Below are 24,706 nucleotides of genomic sequence, written 5' to 3' on the forward strand. Positions count from 1 at the left end.
CCCAAGTGCTAGGATTTAAGGCATGCACCACCACACCCAGCAATCATGACAATTTTTAAAATATGCTCTGAGAAACTGAAATTTTATATTTCCTTTAAGGATGAAATTGAAACCACTTCTAAAATGTCACTTATGATATTTAAAATTACTATTATTATTTTTAAATGTAACAATTTTCTGATGCCAACTATTTAGAAAAAGTCTTATTGTGAATAGACTTTCCTTTGTGAGAAATTTTAATTCGAGGTTGAACATCTCTTACTTAGGAAGCAACTTTTTAAAACCTGAGGTGGTATACTGTCTTTCATTGATTCTAAGTACCATTTCAGGCAGCAAATTAAAGTAGACCTCAAATCCACACCTAATTTTTTAAGATGTATTTTATAATATCTTAAGTATATAGACAGACTACACATTGAGAAATGTCTGTGGTCTTTACAATAAAAGATAGTCTAAATCACATTAATGTTTCACAAGTCATGTGCAACGGTCAAGGCAAGAGCTTAAACTAGACAGAGCTCTGTGTAACTTGAGCACATTTTAATGCGGAAAGCTTTAAACTACAGGAGAAACAGCTGAATGAACTCCACACCAGCAACTTGTCCCACAAGCCTGCTACATCCTCTCCTTGCTATGAAAGAATACTAATCATCTATTTTTATTTCAGTGCCATCAGATGACCTCAAATATGAACTCATTTAACACAAAATATGTCTATCTCCGAATTTCTTGACCATATTTAAAGAAGGCAGAAATACTATCATGTTAGAGTTTTGTAGAATACCAGAAATTCTTCCATCTAGAATTGGGATATTAGAGAGTGGTACTGTGGATTTTTTCTGGATTTCTTTTCACTTCGTATCTCTTTTTTGATCTGAACACTATTTTTCATATTTCTATTTTTAGTTTGTCATACCCTAACACTATAACCTAATGTGCTCCTGACACTCACCAAGGAGCTTCCAAGGACTCCCACTGCTTCTAGCACAATTACCAAACAGCTTGCGGCTTGTCTCTTCACTTCCTGGTCTCTACCTTGAAATAAACTGCCTGGGTTATTATTAGTATCTGCACAGTCTAAGAATAAAACAAAGGTTAAAAACTGAAAGGGAAAAAAAATCATACCATCACACCAGCGTCTAGCAATAGCCCAGACACGCCTGCTCTGCAGAGTGCAAAGTAATTCTAGTGACTCACAATACAGTACCTTTTTTTTTTTTTTTGAAAGTCAAGCAGAATGAAGTTTATTCAAAGAAAAAATAACAGACAAAGCAGACTCCTTGCAAAGGGGGCTCTAGAGCTGGACTCCCTAACTTTTTGAATGACTGGGTAATGTGGATTTTAAGACATTCTATTAAAAATTAACTGCTGTGATTATTTTTTGTAGGTGGTGGTGGAAGTTAACAGCGAATTTCGAATCCAGGTAAGATATCACCAGGTATAGGAGCTCATGCCTGTAAGTCTAGCATTCAGAATACTAAGGTAGGAAGATTGTGAGTTAGCGGCTAGTCTGGGCTACATTGAGACACCTCCCCCCATCTCAATAAGAAAACAAACAAACAGAGGCTATGGAGGTGGCTCAGTGGATAAACACTTGCCACACAAGCCTGCATACCAAAGTTCACTCTCCAAATAGAGACAGGAGAATTTTCTAGAAGCTCACAAGAGTGCTGTTGTCGACAACAGTGAAGAGAAGCCCTAGCTTAAAAATAGGTAGAAGATGAGCATGGAACCAAAAAATTGTCCTCTACTTCCACATGCATGCCGTGACATGCACACACCTGAACCCACACATGAACACATGCATACATACATGCATACATACATACATACACATTCACAAAAATAAATAACTGAAACAGAAAGGAATGACAGACCAAAAGGAAGATGCATTGAGAGTGACAACGAATATTCCAAAGAAAACTTCACTTATAAGTTATAATGCTAAAATTAAGGTTACTAAGATTACAAATTTTCCAATTAAACATCCCCTCTTTCTGACATTATAATCATACGGCCTCCAAAATCTCCAGTGGACTATGAATTATAAATAAATGATAATGGACTTATTTTACCTCATCCATCCAAGGTAAGAGATTATAACGCCAAAAATGGCACGATCAAGTGGCACTCCATCAGAAGGCAGAAACGTGAGTGGATCAAGTTTGCCGCAGCCTGTCGCGAGGGTGAAGACAACTCCAAGAGAAATCCAATTGCTAAAGTAAGTGTCACCCCATGCAGAAGAGCAAACGTCAACTGGGTTGGCCTGCTTTTTTGAGAGACCCCTTCTTTTGTTTACTTTGTGATCCCACTTCACTAAAAATTCATTATCTAGAACAATTTCCCTCCAACTCATGAATACTGAAGTTCCTAAGGGAGTAATTAAAGCCAGGGACTCAGACAAACAGCTGAAAATCATGTCATCTCACTGGGAAAATCAATGCACACACAAGCACATGTTACTTCAGATACTTAATTGGAAAAAAAAGATGGTGATTTACAAAGTGCATTTCAAATTCAGCACACTCTGCTAGTACTTAGTTCCTATGTTTTGCTTATTTGGAAGCATTCACAATGTATCTTTTCCATGATCTTATTCCCTTCATTTTCTCTTGTTTTTTCCTTTCAAACATAGAACTTCTCCCAGCCATGTTTTTATTTGTGCTCTTTCTGCAGATCCATTCTGACTGTGCCGCTAACCAGAAAGTTACTTACCGCATCTCTGGAGTAGGAATTGACCAGCCACCTTATGGAGTCTTCGTTATTAATCAAAAAACTGGTGAAATCAATATAACAGCCATTGTTGACCGAGAAGTCACTCCCTTTTTCATTGTAAGTGGACTTCATGTTTATTCAGGCGTAAACCATTCTTGGAAAATATTAGGCCATATTCAATTTGATTTCAAGAATCTCAAAGCTGGGTATTTAGGAATGGGTTTTAATTGACAAACATCCCAACAGATACAGAGGAAAGTAAGCGGAAGAGGGGGGTTTCCCTTACATGTTGGCAAAAATGTCAATCTTTACTCAGCTTCCATAAGAATTCTTGTGTAGAAGGATTAATATCTTTTATTCAACTTTTTTAAATACCAGTAAAAATTGCTGGCTCCTTTTAACTTCAGTGTCAAGTAATGATTCTGGAGCTGCGGAGGGATGTCTTTCTGTATGAACACACTTCATTGTAACCTCACATTGCTCAAGCTCACTAGAGCTCTACATGAAGCTTGGAAACTCACTCATCCTTAACTCACTTGCCCTCTGTTCTGGGCAGGAGATTCGTACGGCTTAAGCAGCCGCTCTTCAAACCCTCAACTTCAGCGCACTAAAGCTGCTAATCCCAAGACCAGCTTTATTAGACATTCTGAAAGCACCTACTCCAAATCCCACAAATAATGCTTCCTCCTCTACCTCAGATATGTTCCTCATTAAATCTAAAATCATAACCTATTTGGGTTATTTTTCCCCCCACAGCTTCTCCCAAGACATTTCCTCAGTGATATTATTAACTATTTCTGGAAGAGCCTTATTCCATCAACTTTATGTTTTAATTTCTCATCGGCTTGTCATTTGGTTGATTCCATTTCCATCCATTGTCATGGTCAACACTTCTCTACTTAAAATAAAAAGTAAAAAAAAAAATTAAGAACCTTCCTTTGATCTTATAATCTTTTTATTAAAACCCCATCAAAGGGCTGGGCATGTATAGAGGTGATCAAGTAATTGCCTACCACACACAAGGCCATGGACTCGATCCCAAACACTTAAAAGAAGCATATGCACTTAGTCCTTGATACTTGTTACTCCTCTGTGTCCCCAGGACTACTTTAATGCTTTGGCCTTCAAATCCACATCTATATTCTTGAGGTTGTGTTCAAGTGTTTTCCCCACAAATTCACCAACTAACGAACCCGTCTAAATTAGGGTACAATTCATTTTATTCAGACTCCCTATATACAATAATATGCATTGTATTTATGCACAATTGGTAATAATAGTAATACAGACATCTACATAGCCACTACCTTGCTCTAGAATGCCACATTTCTTACATGATCTCCCATAATTCTCCTTCATCACATTGCCAAGTTCCCTTCCCATCACCCCTTTGCCTAATTTTAAATCTTGCAAACACTCAGATCTATCTCTTGAAATTCTCTTTTAGGACCTGATTCACATGGCTTCACCTATGAAGTCATAATTCTTGCACTTCCTTATGTAGCTCATGCTGCCTTTTCTTAAGCAGCACTTTGTGTTCATGTTCTCCTTGTCACTGATTGCACATTTTGCCTAGGACTGTATGTGCATGGGAAATATCAATAAGAGCATGCGTTCTCTCTCAATTTTTTGCAGTGTCTTGGCATAATGTCTCTTAAAAAGTCAGAACTTAACAAATCTGTCCTGCCATATCGTTTTCCTTTTCACTCTAGATCTATTGCCGAGCTCTGAACTCACAGGGTCAAGACCTGGAGAGGCCCCTTGAGCTCAGGGTCAGAGTTCTGGATATAAATGACAACCCTCCCGTCTTCTCCATGTCTACATTTATAGGGCAAATAGAAGAAAACTCTAATGCAAGTAAGTGATACGTGCGACTGAGCAAATAAAAGTACACTGTCGGAGGGCTACTGTTACAACAAGGCATCTAGGCTAAGCGGTATCATATAAACATCATCCACGTGTGAGCGCAGCTATAGAAAGAAAGTTAACACCAATGCCATCACAAGGACAACCTCCAAAGCCACCAGGGGAACCTGCTCAACTGGGTCATGTATTCGTTTGTTAGGGAATTCCGTACTCAAAAGCCCACCGTAATTGTGCATGCTGCTGACAGGGGCAGAAGGATGAGAATTGAACTCCAAACATGAGTAGGTTGAAAAGTAATCCCACCCAATGTGTGAATGACCTGCTTTCTTTTGAAGTTGACCATTTTTTTTATCCAGACCTAACATCCATGCCTCTCTATGGGTTCCATTATGATAATTCAATACAATGTCTAATGGTCAAACCATGATAATAAGCATCTCTATCCCTTTGACCACTAATCATCTGCATGTTAAGGATTTCACACCTGCCTTCTAGTCATAGCTAGAAAGTATAAGTTAAGAAAAGTTTATCTAGTTTCAATACCATTTTGTTCGCTGTAGCCATCCTTTACAAAAGAAAGTATACTAGAATAAGAAATAGAAAACCAAAATGTAATTCCCTTCTTTTCATGCTATCAGTAATGTTGAGGATCCTAATCAAATGTGGGCTTTTTTGTTTGTTTGTTTGCTGTTGCTGTTGTTGTTTGGGTTTGTTTGTTTTCCAAGGTAGGGTCTCACTCTAGTCCAGGCTGACCTGGAATTCACTCACGACGATCCACCTACTTCTGCCTCCCAAGTACTGGGATTAAAGGCGTGCGCCACCACGCCCAGCTCAAATGTGGTATTTTTATCATGACAAAGGCAAAGGAAGGAATTAAGATATTGAAATTCTGTATAAAGAGAAAGTAGTGAGATGAACCTAGTCTGATGAACTAACTTTGGCACATTGTTGGGAAGGTGATATGCTGCATTGTGACAAAAGCATTCATTGTATAATTGTGAAACAACTTTCCTTGATTTCTAGATACACTGGTGATGACACTCAATGCTACTGATGCAGATGAACCAAACAATCTGAACTCAAAAATAGCCTTCAAGATCATACGGCAGGAGCCTTCCGACTCACCAATGTTTATTATCAACAGATACACTGGAGAAATTCGAACAATGAATAATTTCCTAGACAGAGAGGTAATTCTTTCCTTCATATAAATTTTTGGTCAAAAGAATTGATTCTAAAAGCAAGGGCTGTTGAAAGATAGGAAAAGAAAAGAATGTGTTTAAATTTTAGCTATATAAACATTTCACATGATTATAATAACAGAAATATCTTTAAAATGAAAAAATGTAGTCATTATGTTAAATTTTATGTTCAATATTTTATTTACTCACTTGAATAAGATTTGCCTCAATTTAAGAAACTATACTGTGAAAGTACATAAATTTGCATAAGATAGGGACAAAGGCTATTTGTTAAAGAAGATGAGGTTTATAATGAAAAAATATGAGAAACCCTTGCTTTTATTCCAATCTTGGTGAGCCAGAATACATATGGACACTGTAGTATCCCACCAACATTTTAAAAATTAAGTATTTATTTGAGAGTGTCAGAGAGACAGAGGGAGAAAGAGGCAGATAGAGATAGAGAGAGAATGGGCACAGCAGGGCCTCCAGCCACTGCAAATGAACTCCAGACACATGCACCCCCTTGTGCATCTGGCTAACATGGGTCCTGGAGAGTCAAGCCTTGAACCAGGGCCCTTAGGCGTCACAGGCAAGTGCTTACCGCTAAGCTATCTCTCCAGCCCCCCACAAACATTTTGACTGAGAAACTTTCCTATTTTTCTTCAACACAACACATATTATGCTCTATTGATAGCAGAACTCTTTCTTTTCTATGCAACTCCTATTGACAACTCACTTACTTAATTTGGGAAAGTAATCACAGGATCAGGGTAATAGTTAGGAACTAAATAACCCATTCACAAGTAACTTGCTAACGGATGAGAACCTGTGTTATGTGGTTCCTATCATACCATACCATCCCATGTCTTAGTTTTAAAATTGCTACTTTCCCCTTGTTAAAAAACAAAACAAACAAACAAAAAAACCACTTTTCCCTTGTTTAAAAAAACACAGCCAGGCATGATGGTGCACACCTTTAATCCCAGCACTCAGGGGGCACAGGAAGTAGGATCACCATGAGTTCAGGACCACCCTGAGACTACATAGTGAATTCCAGGTCAGCCTGGGCTAGAGCAAAGCCCCACCTTGAAAAACAAAACAAAACAAAACAAAAAAAAAAACTGTCTTTTAATATGATACATACCTACATATAAGGAATATAATATAATATTACATAAATGGTTATACATTTTTTCTTTTCTTTTTTTTCCTGTTTTATTGGGGGGGGGCAGTGAGCAGGATTCATGTAGTCTAGACTAACCTCAAACTCACTATGTAACTTGTTAGGCTCAAACTCCTGATATTCTTGTTCCCATTGGCTGAGTGCTGTAATTGGTCACATAGTTATAATTATTTTAAAATTTCAATGTCAAGCCAAGAGTCGTGGCACACACCTTTAAGCCCAGCACTCAAGGCAGAGGTAGGAGGATCGCCATGAGTCCAAGAGCAAACTGAGACCATATAAAGAATATCAGCCCAACCTGGGTTAGAGAAAGACCCTACCTTGAAAAATCAAAGAAAAAAATTAATCTCCTTCATAGTGACTCCTAGGATAAGGATAAAACAGGTTATTTATATTTTATAGATATGTATTATTTATTTATTTATTTGCAAGGAGAGTGAGAGAAAATGAATTGGTACACCAGGGCATCTTGCCACTGCTAATAAACTCCAGACATTTGTACCACTTTGTGAATCTGGCTTTGCATGGGTACTGGGGATTTGAACCCAGTTCTTCAAATTTTGCAAGAAAGTGCCTTTAACTGCTGAGCCAGCTCTCTAGACCTCAATATGTTTTGTGAGCCAGGATCTCAAACTCCTGACCTTCCTGACTCTACCACCCACGTGCTGGGATTACAAGCACGTGTTGCTATATCTATTTTTGTGTCTTTTATTTTTTCTGTGTAAGTGTTAACAAGCTTAGGTAACTTCAATCTATTCTTATATTTGTTTGAAAATTGCCATTAGAAGAACCAATCATTTGGCCTTTTTTTTTTCTATCAAACTTTTTAAGCAACCCAGGAAGTTTATAAGAAAATGGTTGTACTGGTAAAGAGCTCAAAGAAAGCAGTTTCAGAAGCGAAAGAACCCAAAGTCACCAGAGCTTCTGGAGCCATGAAGACGCCCCACAATGTTTTAAAATAATAACTGGCCTAAAGTTGCACCCATAGTTGTACATAGCAGCTTCTAGGAATGTAAGCACCCTGAGTAGAATCAAGACTAGATTCCTCACCAGTAACACGGCATTGCCACAGTTCTCCCCTCTCCCAAATACAAGCCACTCACCACCACTTTATTTTTCTTGTGCATGCAGTGACTTATTTCTTGTAGGAAGAAGTTTGCGTGCCATAAATCTCTGATGAGTCATTATTTCTCCCCACTTGATCACCCTTCATAAACTTTTCCAATCTCTGGACAAATTATGGTGATTAAGAAATGAAGTCTGTGAGAGTGTTTTTCTAGGGGCTGGAGAGATGGTTCAGCATTTACTTGAAAAGTCTGCTGGTCCAGGTAGGACTCCCAAGCACCTATACAAAGCCAGATATGCTCAGCACAAGACCCTATCATGCCCATACATGCTTACTTATGTACATACACAGAGAGACAAAAAAAAATTTTTTAAGTATTGTTCTTTAGGGGGCTGAGGTGGTGGCTCAGTTGTTAAAGACACTTGCTCTACAAGCCTGCTGACCAGAGTTTAGATCCCCAACACCCACATAAAGCTGGACACACTGTGACACTCATATCTGTAAGCCCAGTGCACCTACTGAAATGAAAGGTAGAATGAGGATAACCCCAAAACTTGAAGGCTAGCTGTCCAGCGGTAAAACAAGAGAGACCCTGTCTCAAACAGGGAAGGCAAGGAGCAGTACGCTGAGGTCCTCTAACCTCCTCATGCACACCACAGCTCACACACATACACACATGACAGAGAAAGAAAAGAGAGAGAGAGAGAGAGAGAGAGGATAATAGTGCAATGCTGTTCTTTGAAATGATGCTGGATAAGCACTGCTGGGACTGGAAGTGATAACTTCCATATTAATTCAGGTGAGATTTGTGGATTTTCAATACTCTATGTTACCACTCTTTCTATCATAGATGTAAATGTTGAGCCAGTGTTTTATATGGCATGTTCATAAGAGGAATACTGTCTGCACCGAGTGTGACATTTCCTGCCGTGTTTCTTTACAGCAATATGGCCAGTATTCCCTTGCTGTAAGAGGCTCAGACCGTGATGGCGGGGCAGACGGCATGTCAGCAGAGTGTGAGTGCAACATTAAAATCCTCGACGTCAATGACAACATCCCATATCTGGAACAGTCTACCGTAAGTGCTTATTCTTGAAAATTATGTTCAAACACTTTAAATTCATTAGATTTAACTGTATATGAATGATTCTGCTTACACAGATACTTGTCTCCTATCATATATAACCCAAAAGGAGATATGCTTTCTCTTGTAATGTTTATACACTAGGAAAAGTGGATTTAAACAGTATGTGAGATTATGAACAGAGATACGATTTCTGAATTGCGAGCAGCTGTTAACCTGTAACTGAGAGCCTGCTAGAGAACTTCTCTCACGCCCTTCGCGCTGACTCTGCTTCTTGTTTCAGTACTCCGTAAGCATCGAGGAGAATGCTCTGCATTCCGAGCTGCTTCAGCTTAGGGTCATCGATTTGGATGAAGAATATACGGCCAACTGGATGGGGGTCATCTTCTTTATCTCTGGAAATGAGGGAAATTGGTTTGACATAGAAATGAATGAAAGAACAAATGTAGGAATTCTAAAGGTTGTTAAGGTATGATATAATTATCCTAAGTATTCTGCTTACTTGCTCTTTTTTCAAAAGTTTAATGTTAAAATAAATCGTTAATATCTTATGGATGAATTTGTAAAAGAATGAAATTACTGTTTAAAATTGTATATAATATAAAGCTTTTAATATAATTCTCTGCATCTGTCATTTCAGAAAATAAGCATTGAAATTTAAGTTGAAGCTATTATTTTTTTCAAGGTAGGGTCTCACTCTGGCCCAGGCTGACCTGGAATTCACTCTGTAGTCTCAGGGTGGCCTTGAACTCACAGCAATCCTCCTACCACTGACTCCCAAGTGCTGGGATTATTGAAACTATTTTTATCAGTACCATACTCCCCAAAGATAATTCAAATGGAAAGAATTTTAGACAAGAGTATTATTTTATCCCTATAACAAAGTATAATTAATCTTTGAGGTTAATATTTAAATAATGATTTAAAAGCATATTTAACATTGCCTTTAAAATGTGCCCATGTCAACATTGCAATTCAATTATTACCCACTAATAATATTCATGAAAATTCAAAGTTGGTAATTTTTCTAGTATGCTTTTGTAAGGTCAAGTTATGACAATTGTAGAATTATCACATCCCAATCTCACTGTAGCTATTGACCAAGGCTCATTTGAAACACAGGCTCATTTGATACACTCAAGATTTGGTCTCAGTCGCAATATTCTCTCATTTCCCTCTATGCTAATGTATCAACACTTTTACCTGCAAGAAAATTTCCTCTGAGTTGAGAAAAAAATACATTACTCCTGGCAAGCTAAGAGTGCATATTTTACTATGTGCTATAAAACTTGTAGACTTGATATTTTAAGTCTGCAGTGGCTATCCATGGACTGTAGGTGATGCACACACTATAGTTCTCATGATAAAATGTAGACCCCTCCTTTTACAGTTCTTTCAGAATAACCTCAGGAAACAGATTGATAAAGACTTCTGTCCCCTTAAGGATGTGTGGTCTTCTGCTTCCTATGTCTTTATAAAGTGTCACCATGCTTAGAGCTTCTACTTACTTGAATCAGTTTCCAGATTACTTTTGGACATCAGTCACAGCAGCATTGAAAATTATATTGTATCATACTCACATTGCAGACAAAGAGAGCGAGGCTCAGAGAGAGCATGTAACCTGTGCAAACTCCTATTGTAGCAACTAGTAAGTGGTACAGATAACATTTGAAGATAAGTTTGTTTCTCTATGATATTCACATTCTTCCTATGACACTACCTAGGATTCAGTACTAGGTAAATCGATTCCTAATCGATTACACCCAAACTACTATATTATCCTTAAAAATTAACTATTCTGTATTTAATACCCCTACCTAAAAAAATGGGATAATTCTCTCAGATGGGGTATTTTATTTGTGTGATGCATATGCATATGCTATCATAGGCATTCTTTAGCACTAGAGAAAAGATTCTAATATTTTTATCTAAATTACTCTTGTGAAAATTCAGAAACATATATTTGGTATATGAGGTCACAGGATATAACTGTTTTGTAAATTTTATGAACTGCAGATTTGATAATCATCTTCCATAATGAAAATCACTACTTAATTATTTCATAGTATGAAATTAATTCTTATAGAATATGTTGAAGAAAGGATAGTCTATATATTATGTTATTTGATACTCAAAGAATAACATTTACAGAAGTGGAATTTATTTTAAATAGGTTTTTTTGTCATCATTGATTTTGTTTTTCAAGGTAGGGTCTCGGTCTAGTCCAGGCTGACCTGGAATTCACTATGTAGTCTCAGGATAGTTGCAAACTCATGGCAATCCCCCTACCTCTGCCTCCCAAGTGCTGGGATTAAAGGTGTGCGCCCCCACGCCTGGCTTTTAAATAGTTCTTTATGGATAAAAGTAGTCAGATGGGGGCTGGAGAGATGGCTCAGTGGTTACGGCACTTGCCTGCAAAGCCTAAGGACCTACCTGGTTTCCATTCCCCAGTACACGTGTAAAGCCAGATGCACAAGGTGTCACATGCATCTGAAGTTCATTTGCAGAGACTAGAGGCCCTGGTGCACCCATTCCCCCCACCCCACATTTGCCTCTTTCTGTCTCTCTCAAATAACTAAATTTAATTTAATTTTTAAAAGAACTAGTTAAGTGATCAGAATTTCAATATATATTACTCCCATTTGTTATAAATAAAACTGCTTTCTGAGAAATATGAAAGGATGGACACCAGCATAAATTGTATTTGCACTGAAAGTCCATGAATCTGATCATATGTTGAATTTAAAATTTTTAACTTGCTTGGTTGACCATGAAAGTGCATATCCCACACTTTCAACCTTTTCAACGACAGAACCAGGACAAACTGGATTTGGCCTTGCTATAATTGCATGTGTTTACATCGAACTAAACATTAAGAATCGACTGGGTGTTTGCATGCCTGTATAGTTAGGTATAAAAGGAGGACGTAAGAAATCACTTTGACAATTCTGAAAAAAATTTCCCTCTGTCTTCTGAAATGTTTTCTTATAGTAAAACTATTTTTCTCTGTGTTTTCTAGCCCCTGGATTATGAAGCAGTAAAGAACCTACAACTTAGTATTGGCGTTAGAAACAAAGCAGAGTTTCATCAGTCAATTATATCTCAATATACAATCACAGCAACCGCGGTTTCTGTGACAGTGGTAAACGTAGTGGAAGGCTCAGTGTTCCGCCCAGGTACTAAGACGTATGTGGTGACCAGTAACATGGGAGCAAACTACAAAGTGGGAGACTTCGTAGCTACAGACCTGGACACAGGTCTGGCCTCAACAAATGTTAGGTAAGAATGACATTTTCTTTCCCCAATTCGTCCTTTTCTTTTAAATATATTTTAAGTATCTGAACTAAGACACCTTCCATTATTTTTGAAGCTTTCTTTCAATTGTAAAAAAGAATTAAGTACAAAATTGTTTCTGAGAATATTTTCTTGAAAGGAAATTTAAAAATCTATGCAAGATGTGAAGGCGTGAAGATACAACATGTGAAAACTAATGCATTTGGGCAATTTTGACTTGTGTTTATGTCTTCTTGACCAATTAGCTGATTAAAATAAGCTAGAGTTTTGTTCATTCCCTAACCCACCTACCCCCTACACCAATATTTTTTGGAACTAATATTCTTATTATGAAGTTGTTCAGCCTGAAATACATTAGATTCAGTTATATGATTTTTGGCTATTTTCTTCACTTTAACCAACATTAAATCTTGGTGAGTAACTTTGTTAAGAAAAATTAGTTGTAGAAAGGAAAATGTATGCTATGTCATTTTTAAGTTGTCAAAACCTTCCATACAACTGCAAAACATCTGTGTATCTATGAGCACATGTATATGCACATGGGACTGTGGTAAAGTACAGTGGCCAGTATACCATGCCTGTAACAAGTTCTCTGTCTATCCTCTTCTCACAGAATGTGAACTCTTCTATTCCCATTCTTATCCCACTGAGCCACTGTCACTCCCCACATTCCTTATATCTTCAGACTAGGTACACAGAGGACAACCTCCTCCTTGCCCAGGCTCAGAGTTGTGCCATACAAGCCACACACAATGCTTCTGGGTGCTATTTAATCAGTGTGTGCTTCATGAGTACACAGAATCTTGTGTATAAGGCAAGGACAGCATTTGAAATGCAAAGAAAACCTTAGAAAGTCAGTGTGCATGTGCAGAGGGAGGAGACAGAGTCTGGATAGTGAGGGAGGGCAGGCCCAGCTGAGGAAGGAAGAATAAGTCACTATAGGGCTGGAGAGATGGTTCAGCAGTTAAGGTGCTTGCCTGCAAAGGCAAGAGACCCAAGTTCAATTCCCCAGGACCCACACAAGCCAGATGCACAAGGTGGTATATGCATCTGGAGTTCATTTGCACCAGCTGCAGGCCCTGGCACACCCATTCTCTCTCTGTCTCTCTCCCTCCCTCCCTCCTTTCCTCCTTCTCTCTCTCTCTCTCTATCTCTCTCTCTCTTTCTCTCTCTCTCTCTCTATTGAATAAATAAATAAAAATAAAATATTTTTAAAAAAAGAATAAGACACATTTTTTTGGTTGAGGGAACAATTCAGAATGAGGAACAGCCAGAGAAACCCCAGGATCTGGGTCTTCTGAAGTGTTCGGCTGCTGCCAAATGAAAGTGTGATGTCAAGCATCATTATTCTGCCACCCAAGGGCATAAAATACATTCTATTGGAAATGGACACTCGTGATTCTTTCTTCTGCTGCTTGTGGCAGTGCAGGCTTGCCATCTTAGCACTTGGGAGGAGGAGGTAGAAGATTGAGTATGAGGCCAGCCTGGGCTACATGAAGTGACCCTCTCTAAAATGATAATAACAATAATAATAATGATAATAATAATTGCACTTTCTTATTTTAAAGCTTTGACCTACTTCTGAATGGCCTCATATAGCTGATACTGCCCTGAAAACCCAATTTTCTATAAGTTAAAAATGATGAATTATAGCTTTTAGCTTGAAAAAAATCAGGTTATCAGGGGAAATGGCTTAACAGTTAAAGCATTTGCCTGTGAAGCCTAAGGACCCCAATTCAATTCCCCAGGACCCACGTAAGCCAGAAGCACAAGGGGGTGCATGCATCTGAAGTTAGTTTGCCAGCTGGAGGCTCTGGCATGCACATTCTCTTTCTCTCTGCCTCTTCCTCTGCCTCTCTCTCTCATAAATAAATTAAAAAAAATATTTTAAAGAAAAAGAAAATCGGATTATCATTTAAGTGTCTTTTCAAATGATCAAGGAAGGAAAGGAAGATATCTTAAGGGAGGGGGAAGAAAGAGTAATGGAATGCATATGATATGAAAATAGATGGGGTCAACAAGGGAGAAGGAACACAACCAGGCAGCAGAGGAGGTATGGGGGAGGGTAGTGGGGGGAGGAGTGTAATGTATAATGACATGCATATGTGAAAGTCTCTTTTTAAAAGATAGTCACTGATTTTAATTGTATTCTTTTAAATACAGATATGTAATGGGAAATAATCCAGCTGGTCTACTGGCTGTTGATTCAAGAACAGGCAAAATCACTTTGAGAAACAGAGTCACCATGGATCAATATCAAATGCTAGGGGGAAGGTACCAAGGAACAATTCTATCCATAGATGGTGAGGAATTAATTTTACTTCTTTCCCTTTCCTGATAGACATATGTAAATATACATAGATATTTAAAAATTTATTATTATGTTGAAATGAAATCCCTTTTCTCATAAGAGTTCTCACACTGGGCACAAAAATAGGTGCAAACCTTTAATCCTATGAGGATGGGTAATTCAGTGCTAAGACTGGAAACTCTCAAGGGACAGTGGGCTGGATCCTGTCCCATCATTACTAGTTACAGTATTGTGAAGAAGTCATTTAACTCATCTTTGCTTCAATCTTCTATGTAATGGGACAATAAAAATATGTAATGATAATGAGAAAATAACCACAAAATAAAGGTCAATAGTGTGGATATCACTGAGTAAATCAGGATGGATCTTACTGTCAGATAAATTGGACTTAAACCTCTCTGTTACACAGCTCCAGAGGTTTTATTTACTTTAATTCAGAAAGTACACATGGAGGGCTGGAGAGATGGCCTAGTGGTTAAGGTGTTTGCCCTAAAAGCCTAAGGACCCTGGTTCAATTCTCCAGTATCCACATAAGCCAGATGCACAAGGGGGTGCATGTGTCTGGAGCTCGTTTGCAGTGGCTGGAGGTCCTGGCATGCCCATTCTCTCTCTTTCTCTCTCTCTCTCTCTCTCTCTCTGCCTCTCTCTCTTAAAATGAATAAATAAATAAATAAAAGCTTTTAAAAAAAAAAAAGAAAATACACATCGAGTCCTTAACTAAACATATGCCAGCCTTAGTGCCTGGCTCTAGGCTTCAATCAATGAAAAAAAAAATCAGACAACAGAGTTCACATCTTAAAAATAGAATGAAACAAAATAACCTCAAGATATGCCTGTATTACTACACAATAACCCCACTTCCATTAGTCTTTGAGAAATGCTAAATATTAAATGCTGTATAAAAAGAGATGCTGGTGGCTATAGCAAATAACTATTATAACAAATAGCTAGTTGTTATTAGTTAAATATTGAAGGCAATATAGATAGGTAACACTCTATTTGATATACAATTATGTAACTAGCAGAAATTATGTGAATGAAATGTGTATTAAAACATGAAATAGGCCTGGAGAGATGGCTTAGTGGTTAAGCGCTTGCCTGTGAAGCCTAAGGACCCCAGTTCCAGGCTCAACTCCCCAGGACCCACGTTAGCCAGATGCTCAAGGGGGCGCATGCGTCTGGAGTTCATTTACAGTGGCTAGAGGCCCTGGCGCACCCATTCTCTCTCTCTCTCTCTTTCTGCCTATTTCTGTCTCTGTGTCTGTCACTCTCAAATAAATAAATAAAAATATACAAAAAAAATTTTGAAAACACATGAAAGAATTGTTACAGTTTAAAATAGAATAACTCAAAGTGTAATAAACCGTACGATCGTATCAATATAGCATACACAATAAGCCACGGTCAAGCATTGTCACAAAAACGTCACGAAACTTCAACTTTGGTTGCCCTTGTACACAGTCGTGAGGGGCTAGTTTTTCTTTTGCTTATTTCTGTAGCTTCCAAATTGTACATAAGATCCAACCAGTAATACTATAGAGTGCTCCAGTAAATAGTACTGCTGGTGCTTGTATAATAGGCCTCATCATAAAGATAACTGAGTGGCGGCTCAGGGATGATGTGGGGAGTGACTGTTGCTGGGACTGAAATGGGTTAGTGTAGGGATGCCACAGTGGGCGGCTCTACCTGAGCTGACGGCCACTGCGCCGCCTGGACAAACCGCCCCTGCTTGTTCTGACCTTGCTGCAGATGCTCTTCAAAGAACCTGCACGGGGACAGTCATCATCGACCTGGACGGCTCTGGCTGGGGCCCGGGCTCTGAAACGAACACGACCAGCGGGGACAGCGGCGGGGGCGGGACCAGCGGGAGCTCGAGCTCGGGTTCCAGTACCCAGGAAAACGCCGGAGGTGACACCAGTACTGACACACAAGACACTTCCACCGGCGACAGCGATGTCACCACCAACGTCCACGAAGGTGAAGGAAACAACGGAGGTGGCAACGGCGGCAGCGGCACCTATGACAACACCGATGGCACTGACCGGCAGGTCCTCTCCGATAATGTGCATTTCGGCCCTGCGGGCATCGGACTGCTCATCATGGGGTTCTTAGTCCTTGGGTGTAAGTGTTTCAACTTCTCTATTTGCATGCGCTGCTCAAATAGGACGGGGGGCGGGGGGAAAGCAGGTCGCTGTTTCTCAGGATTGTCTTTTCCACAAACTCTTATGTCATTATCAAGAAACTTCTGTACTGGATGCTGAACTTAACAAGGAGAAAAGTCCAGGCTTCACTCCTTATGGTGAAAGTGGAGGGCAGAAACTTATCCACAGTCAAGTCTCAGTGCGATGGGAAGGTGTCTTAATAAGCACGGTGAAATTTCTATTTGAGTCAAGCAATCAAAAATAATCTAGTGAGGGAATCAGACAGGACTGCATGAAAAAAGTACTCTGAGATGAATTTTAATACTAATGAGGAGAAGTTAGCTTGATAGGCAAAGGGAATGCAATACAAGGAGGAAAAGGAATCTACATGTAAAAACTGAAAAGCATGAAGAGTAAAACAGTGAAATAAAGAACTCCTATGGAGAATAAAGGATGTGCCCAAAAGAGTGGTGAGGAATGAGGTTAGATAGGTGGGCAGGAGCCCAATTATGGAGGAATTCTGTGCAATGCTAGGCTGTGTAGTTTGATAAAGGGGAAGAGTCAAGCCCACCTGGGGTTAAACTCCCAGTTTTAAACTCAGTGCTTTCAAAGGATAGCTAACCTTTACAGGCTTTGCTTTTTGTCCTGTGTGAAATGATTGATACTACTTCTCTCATAAGGTTGCTGAGGTCATGGAACAGCACATGTTAAATAAGCAGCAAGGTCGGAGGCTACCAGAGAGTCCAGGATCTAGACAGAATGAGAGGGGCCAGTGGATGTTCTGGGCGGTCCTAGAACATTGTTCTGGACGGTGATGGGTCTGGAGGTGGACTTGGGCCACGTTCTAAAGTACCTAGGGTGAAAAGGGGAGGGAAAGGAACCTCTGAAGTAACTAGCATGAAATCTGCACTGACAATTAAGTTCATACAAACACGGATATTCTCCCCAGAACGTGGTGATTTGCACCTGTAACACTGTCAGGAGGCCAAGGCAGGAGAATCATGAGTTTGAGGCTACCCTGTGATATATAGAACAAGGCTCTTCACTCAAAAACATAAAGAAACAAAAATTATAAACCAAGCATTGCCATTTTCAAGTAACTCATAGTTAATGAAAACACACAAAAATGTGAATTCAAAAAAGTTACCTATGAAAATTTAAAGATATCTTCTGACCCCATTTCTCGTAACACATGAACAGCTATAAATAGATACTTGTTGACCACATTTATTTGTAAACTAGTTTTTTTCTGGCAAATAACTCATTCTTTATAACATTTTAATCAACACAGATCCATCTAAAATACAGAGAATTTTGAATATGCTAACACAGGTTAAAGTTGAGGCCCTTTCTCCATAAGTTAAAATATATCTCAAATCATGAATTTATAGGTTTAGTATTAGAAATTCATTCTTAATTGGAATTGGAACAAGAATAAGTTCTATCAGACAGTGAATGACTTTATTGAAGAAAATATTTTCACCAACATGAACCAATCCAAGGAATATGTAAAAATTGCTAGCAAACTAGCAGAATACATCATGATTTGCACAGTAGAAGATATAATCCTCTAAATTTTAGCCAAATTTACTGTCAGCCAGAATTATAAGAAGTGAAATTTTATTAAAGTAATACCAATACCCAAGTGCTGATTGTCACAACACTAAATAATGACTTCATTTAGAGTGTTTGGTATCAATGTCTAATTTCAAATTGTGCAATTAATAGATATTTTTATTATGGACCTTAATGTCAGTACCTCTAGTTTAAAATTTTCTCTCAACCTAGCAGACATCCAAAAATAAACAAAGAACATGGGATTCTTTGCCATCTCTTCTTTTTCCCTCCTTCCCTTATATTCTTTCTTTCTTTTAAATTCTTCGCTTTCTTTTTTTCCTTTCTTTATTGCTTCTTCACCTTTTCTTTCTATCCATATATTCATTCAAAACTATTATAATTATATGATAAAAATAAATGAATGAATTAGAAATCTCCAATGGGCTCATAGGAAAAGGTGTTGTTAAAGAATAGGCTAGCGCTGGAGAGATGGCTTAGCGGTTAAGCGCTTGCCTGTGAAGCCTAAGGACCCCAGTTCGAGGCTCGGTTCCCCAGATCCCACGTTAGCCAGATGCACAAGGGGGCGCACGCGTCTGGAGTTCGTTTGCAGAGGCTGGAAGCCCTGGCGCGCCCATCCTCTCTCTCTCCCTCTATCTGTCTTTCTCCCTGTGTCTGTCACTCTCAAATAAATAAATAAAAAATGAACAAAAAAAATTAAAAAAAAAAAAAAAGAATAGGCTATTCACAAGCCAGGCGTGGTGGTGCATGCCTTTAATCCCAGCACTAGGGAGGCAGAGGTAGGAGGATCTCTGTGAGTGAATTTCAGGTCAGCCTGAGCTAGAGTGAGACCTTACCTCAAAAAACCAAAAACTAAACTAAACTAAAATAAAATAATAGGCTATCCTCTGTTTGTGTAAAGATAATGTAAAGAAAAGTTATATCTGTTGAGGAAAATAATATCCTCAATGAGAATAGTTGAGTAAATGAATAAGATTTTACTTTTGAATAAAGAAAAGCAGATATGTAAAAACAGAAAAATGAGTAAAGGCATGAAGGGGAAAACAGAAGAACCAAATATATTGCTTTACTTTTCTAGTGTTCTTTTGTCTATGCTATTTTCCTGAGTAACAACAAGAAGAGAAGTCATCCATCTCAATCATATAATCTTATTTGCAATTTCCATATTATATAAACAAATTAAAATTAATTGAAGTCTAGTATTTTCAAGATTGTGTGTATTTGGGAGTCTAACAATTATTCAATTTGTTGTGCTGACATTTTCATAGTAATTTTAAAATAAATATTTTAGGCATTCATATTTAACTATCAAAAGGCAGATTGTTTCTTTTCAGTACGACTCACTGCTAAATCCATCATTCTTTTCTCTTCCCCTTCAGTGGTCCCATTCTTGTTGATCTGCTGTGATTGTGGAGGTGCCCCCGGTGGTGGGGCTGGCTTTGAACCTGTGCCTGAATGCTCTGATGGAGCCATCCATACATGGGCAGTGGAAGGCCCCCAGCCTGAACCCCATGATGTAAGTGCTAATCTATGAGAATGGGATCCGGGCAGTCACCGAAACGCAGTCTCCACACATGAACCAAGATGGTGACAAGGGCTGGTCTACAATATACTTTTTGCTCAGATAGCCAATAAGGAAGGGAAGAGAAGTGAAATATACATTAAAAGTCAATGGAAGGAAACAGGAAAGTTTCAAAATAAAGTTCAACTTTTAAATGGTTTTCAAAAGCTTCCTAAATAGTATTCTTTTAGAAAAGCTGTGATAATCTGAGGGAAAAAAATATGCATGAATGTAGAAAAACATGATTCATAAAAGAAAAAAAGGAAAACATGATTCATTACAAATGGTAAAATGTTGTTTCTTGTCTTCTAGGGTTTGGCCACAATCTGTGTCCCACAAATACAACCTGGTACTGCAAACCTAATAGAATGCATTGACAATACAGGTAAGAAAATTGCATTTTAATGACACAAATGAGCAAGAAGGAACTATTCTGTCTCGTGTGTGACTTATTGATTGAGGATGATTTTATTTGTCTTTAACAGTGTTCATATATTTCTTTAGTAAATAGCTTATTTATAGATTAAATGGTAGCTAAAAACCTATTCTAATTATTAATCAATGTATTGTATTTTTAAAGTTTTCCTCAATAATCAGCAAGTATATAAAAGATGATATAATTAAGGCATCTATAAATAGAAATTCTGAATTATAACCATGAGTTAGTTTTGATAAGATTATCAATCTAAGAGTCAAATGTCATATACATATCAATACATGCACACACACATATACAATAATTAAAATATATACTAATTAAAACTACAGTGCCCCAACCTAGCTACAATAGATCTGTTCTTGTTTATTGAGGTTGTCTCTTATCCTACAGTTTGCTTAATGTTTCAAAATGGGATTGGCCTTAGCTACAGAGTATGACAGATAATATGCTCTGGACACTCAGCACCTGTGTAAATTGTGTCTTACAAACAATTTTCCAGTTTCTTACATTGACAGTGAGGAGACAAAAATATCAAAACCTTTCAAAGTTCTTAGCTAAGGGCATGTGAGCTGATGAGGTTTCTTTCCTGCAGCTTGTCTTGAAACATAAACCTAGACCAATGCAAGGCAGAATCCAGGCAACAATTAGAATCTCACAATAAAGGAATAGCTATCATTGTAACAAAAAGAACAATTAGCTTCTTACGTCAACAAAAATAGTTGTGCCATTTTTATTTAAGCCTGTTCAAGGTAAATGATATCGAATCTCTTACTTTTCTCCTACTATTTTTAGCGATTATTTTCTTCTTTGCACACACTAGAATGGAACAGACATAGAAATGTTTATATCTCGCAGAACTAAAGCCCATAGCCCTTATCTATCCTTTCACATTAGGAAACAGTAGTCCTATTCCTCACCCCAATTTATTTTGTTCTTAACACCCATGGTGAAAGGAGAAACTGTGACTCAGATAGCCATTTTCAATACAACACAGTCAGTTCTCAAAACTTGTCTAATAGTCAAATCCACCAACATTCAAGTACTCATTTATTCTCTCATTAATTCTATTAATCTTTACATTATATTACATTACATTAAGTTATACAGTCGCATGGAAAGCACCATGAAAGTTGAAACATGAAAAGCACATTATCCTCAGCCTCCAATTAGAATGCTGAAGCCATGGGACCCCTTCTTATACCTATGCTTGTACTGGTATTCACTACATAGGGGTATACTTGTACTGGTATTCATTCACTAGGGGTATACTTATACTGGTATTCCCTAGGGGCATTCTGGTACTGGTACTAAGCCTTTAGAACTAGAGAGGTTTATCTTCATTCTCTGCGCACACACACACACACACACACTATGTAAAAGTCTCTTAACACAAAATTCAAATTAGTAAATTAATAATATTACTTTGGGGTCTGGAGAGATGGCTTAGCGGTTAAGGCACTTGTCTGCAAAGCCAAAGGACCTCGGTTCTATTCCCAGGACCCACATAAGCCAGATGCACAAGGGTGTGCACATCTGGAGTTCATTTGTAGTGGCTGGAGACCCTAGCACGCCCATTTTCTCCTCTCTCCCTCTTTTCTTGGTCTCTCTCTCTCTCTCTCCCTGCCTATTTCTGTATCTCTCTCTCTCAAATAAATAAATAAAAATAAAATATTTTTTAAAATAATATTACTTTGGCCAGGCATGATGGCACATACCTTTAATCCCAGCCCTTGGGAGGCAGAGGTAGGAGGATTGCCGTGAGTTCGAGCCACCTTGACAAAATGTAATGAATTTCAGATCAACCTGGGCTAGAGTGAGACCCTACCTTGAAACACCAAAGGGAAAAAAATAATATTACTTTGAATTCAATATCATAGCTCTCATTTATGCGTCCTTTTCATTCTGTTTCATTTTCACAAGTGTATCCTTGAATGGATAATTATAACTTATAGTGAGGTAGTTTTAGTTTACATAATTAAAATTCAATGTTCATGTGATCCACTCTTTCAGGAGTTTATACAAACGAGTACTGTGGCAGAGAAATGCAAGATATGGGAGGAGGAGACAGAACCACAGGATTTGAACTGATGGATGGAGTTAAAACATCAGCTGCTCCTGAAATATGTCAAGAATATTCTGGAACATTAAGAAGGAGTTCTATGAGAGAGTGTATGAATTTCATGGAAAGTTACTTCTGTCAGGTAAGACTAGCCATGTACCTTCCTCCCACCAGGGCTTAGTAGGAGTCTCAAACTCCAGACCTCTCAGCCATCATGCTGGTGGCCCCTTCCTTGCTGACTTCTGTGTCTAAAGCTCTGATCTGAGCATTTATCCTGCCACTTAAACATACCATATTGTCCCTAATATGAAGTCCAAACTCTTTAATGTGGCAACCAAGTTGTTCACAAATGCGCCCCCGACCACCACACATCTCCAGCCACTCCTTGTCCTCATCTCTACTGGCTTGATTCACAGGAGACTTCTCACCTCCAGGCCTCTGCTTATTCTGGGATCCTTTTGCAATATGTTTTATCTCTCATCTCAGAAATGCTTTCTTGCTCTTTTACGTTCTGGCCTAAAATACTTCTCTAATTTTCCAAATGGGTTAGGCTCTAGAAGGAGGCTGCTACTTTTAAATCAAACATTAGTCAAAGACTTTCAAGCAGCACTGGATAATAAGGCTTGTTGCCTAATACATTTCCTATCCATGTTCCTTCCTATATGTTATTTTCATTAAAATTAGAGTTCTGTTTGGAGAGTTGTGTGCATACAACACCCACAAGCCAGCTGCTTTACTTTCGGCAACATCCATCAAGCATCACTCTATCAGAGGTGCCTTCCAAAAGAACAACCCGCATCACTCTCTATGTCTTTACCCTACACCCACCAGCTCCAGGCATATGTCTCAATGTGCTGTCTGTCATACCCTGGCATTTTGTATGTGATTTTTGTGTTCAGAATACACTATTTTAAATGAGTCCATCTAAAGAAATGTAAGTTATCAAAATGTATTATAGTTAAAATGACTTCTAATCAAATTTACAAGCATTGATGAATTATTTATAAAGTATCTTTCGTGAATTTTTGAACCTTTTTTTATTCCTCTTCAGTAATACTCCAAAATTGAGGCTAAGGACGACTGTGTTATTGTTCAATACGTATTCATCACTTCATTTTCTCTTTCCTCTGCAAATTCAGAAAGCCTATGCTTATGCAGATGAAGATGAAGGACGGCCATCCAATGACTGTTTACTCATATATGATACTGAAGGTGCAGGCTCCCCCGCTGGCTCTGTGGGCTGTTGTAGCTTCATTGGCGAAGACTTGGATGAAAGCTTCTTGGATACGCTTGGTCCCAAGTTTAAAAAGTTGGCAGATATCAGCCTGGGAAAAGAAATTGAAGCATACCCAGACCCTGATCCTTCTTGGCCACCTCAGACCACAGAAATCATTTGCCCCCAGCAAACAGAGCCCCATGCTACCGGACACCCACCCATGTCCCCACGCTTTGGCACTACGGCGGTAATTTCTGAGAACACCTATCCTTCAGGCCCTGGTGTGCAGCATCCTTTGCCAATTTCTGATCCTCTGGGCTACGGTAATGTCACTGTGACTGAGTCTTACACCACCTCTGGCACCCTGAAGCCCTCTGTCCATCTGCATGATAACCGGCATGCTTCCAATGTGGTGGTGACAGAGAGGGTGGTAGGCCCGATCTCCGGGGCCGATTTGCAGGGAATGTTAGAGATGCCCGACTTGAGAGATGGGCCGAATGTTATAGTGACGGAAAGGGTAATAGCACCAGGCTCAGGTCTGCCCACCTCTCTGACGATCCCTAATGCCAGAGAGTCTTCAAATGTGGTTGTGACCGAGCGAGTGATCCAGCCAACTTCTGGGATGATGGGTGGTCTGAGCATGCACCCTGAGTTACCAAACGCTCACAACGTGATAGTGACAGAGAGGGTGGTTTCTGGCGCTGGCATGAGCGGAATTGGCGGCACCACTGGGATAGGCGCAGTTGGAGGCATAGGCAGTAGCGGTCTGGTCAGTGCTTCTGTGGGATCGGGTGGTGGGGGGCTGAGCGGAGCTGGAGTAAGTAGTGGTGGTGGCATCGGGATGGGCAGCTTCAGTGGAGGGGGCGGTCTGAGTCACGTGGGAGGCACAGCCACCATAGGTCACGTGAGGAGCGCCTCCGACCATCACTTTAGCCAGACCCTTGGATCCGCCTCTCCTAGCACAGCTCGAAGCCGAATCACAAAGTACAGTACGGTACAGTACACCAAGTAG

At 39.0% G+C, this 24,706-nt stretch overlaps 1 protein-coding gene across 1 annotated transcript; it reads left to right on the plus strand.

The window, feature by feature from the left end:
- Nucleotides 1-896: 896 nt before the first annotated feature.
- Nucleotides 897-24,706, plus strand: Dsg1 (desmoglein 1; the record flags this gene model as incomplete). Its single annotated transcript, XM_004654850.2, has 17 exons — nucleotides 897-905; nucleotides 1,388-1,423; nucleotides 2,090-2,221; nucleotides 2,677-2,832; nucleotides 4,428-4,572; nucleotides 5,605-5,771; nucleotides 8,958-9,092; nucleotides 9,382-9,567; nucleotides 12,118-12,377; nucleotides 14,556-14,695; nucleotides 16,453-16,670; nucleotides 16,752-16,824; nucleotides 19,799-19,935; nucleotides 20,293-20,365; nucleotides 22,430-22,620; nucleotides 23,618-24,458; nucleotides 24,507-24,706. Coding segments are annotated over 17 exons (3,099 nt in total), but the record flags the coding sequence as incomplete, so codon positions are not given.

This window comes from Jaculus jaculus, chromosome 15 (genome assembly GCF_020740685.1).
Source record: "Jaculus jaculus isolate mJacJac1 chromosome 15, mJacJac1.mat.Y.cur, whole genome shotgun sequence".
NCBI classification, from domain to species: Eukaryota; Metazoa; Chordata; class Mammalia; order Rodentia; family Dipodidae; genus Jaculus; species Jaculus jaculus.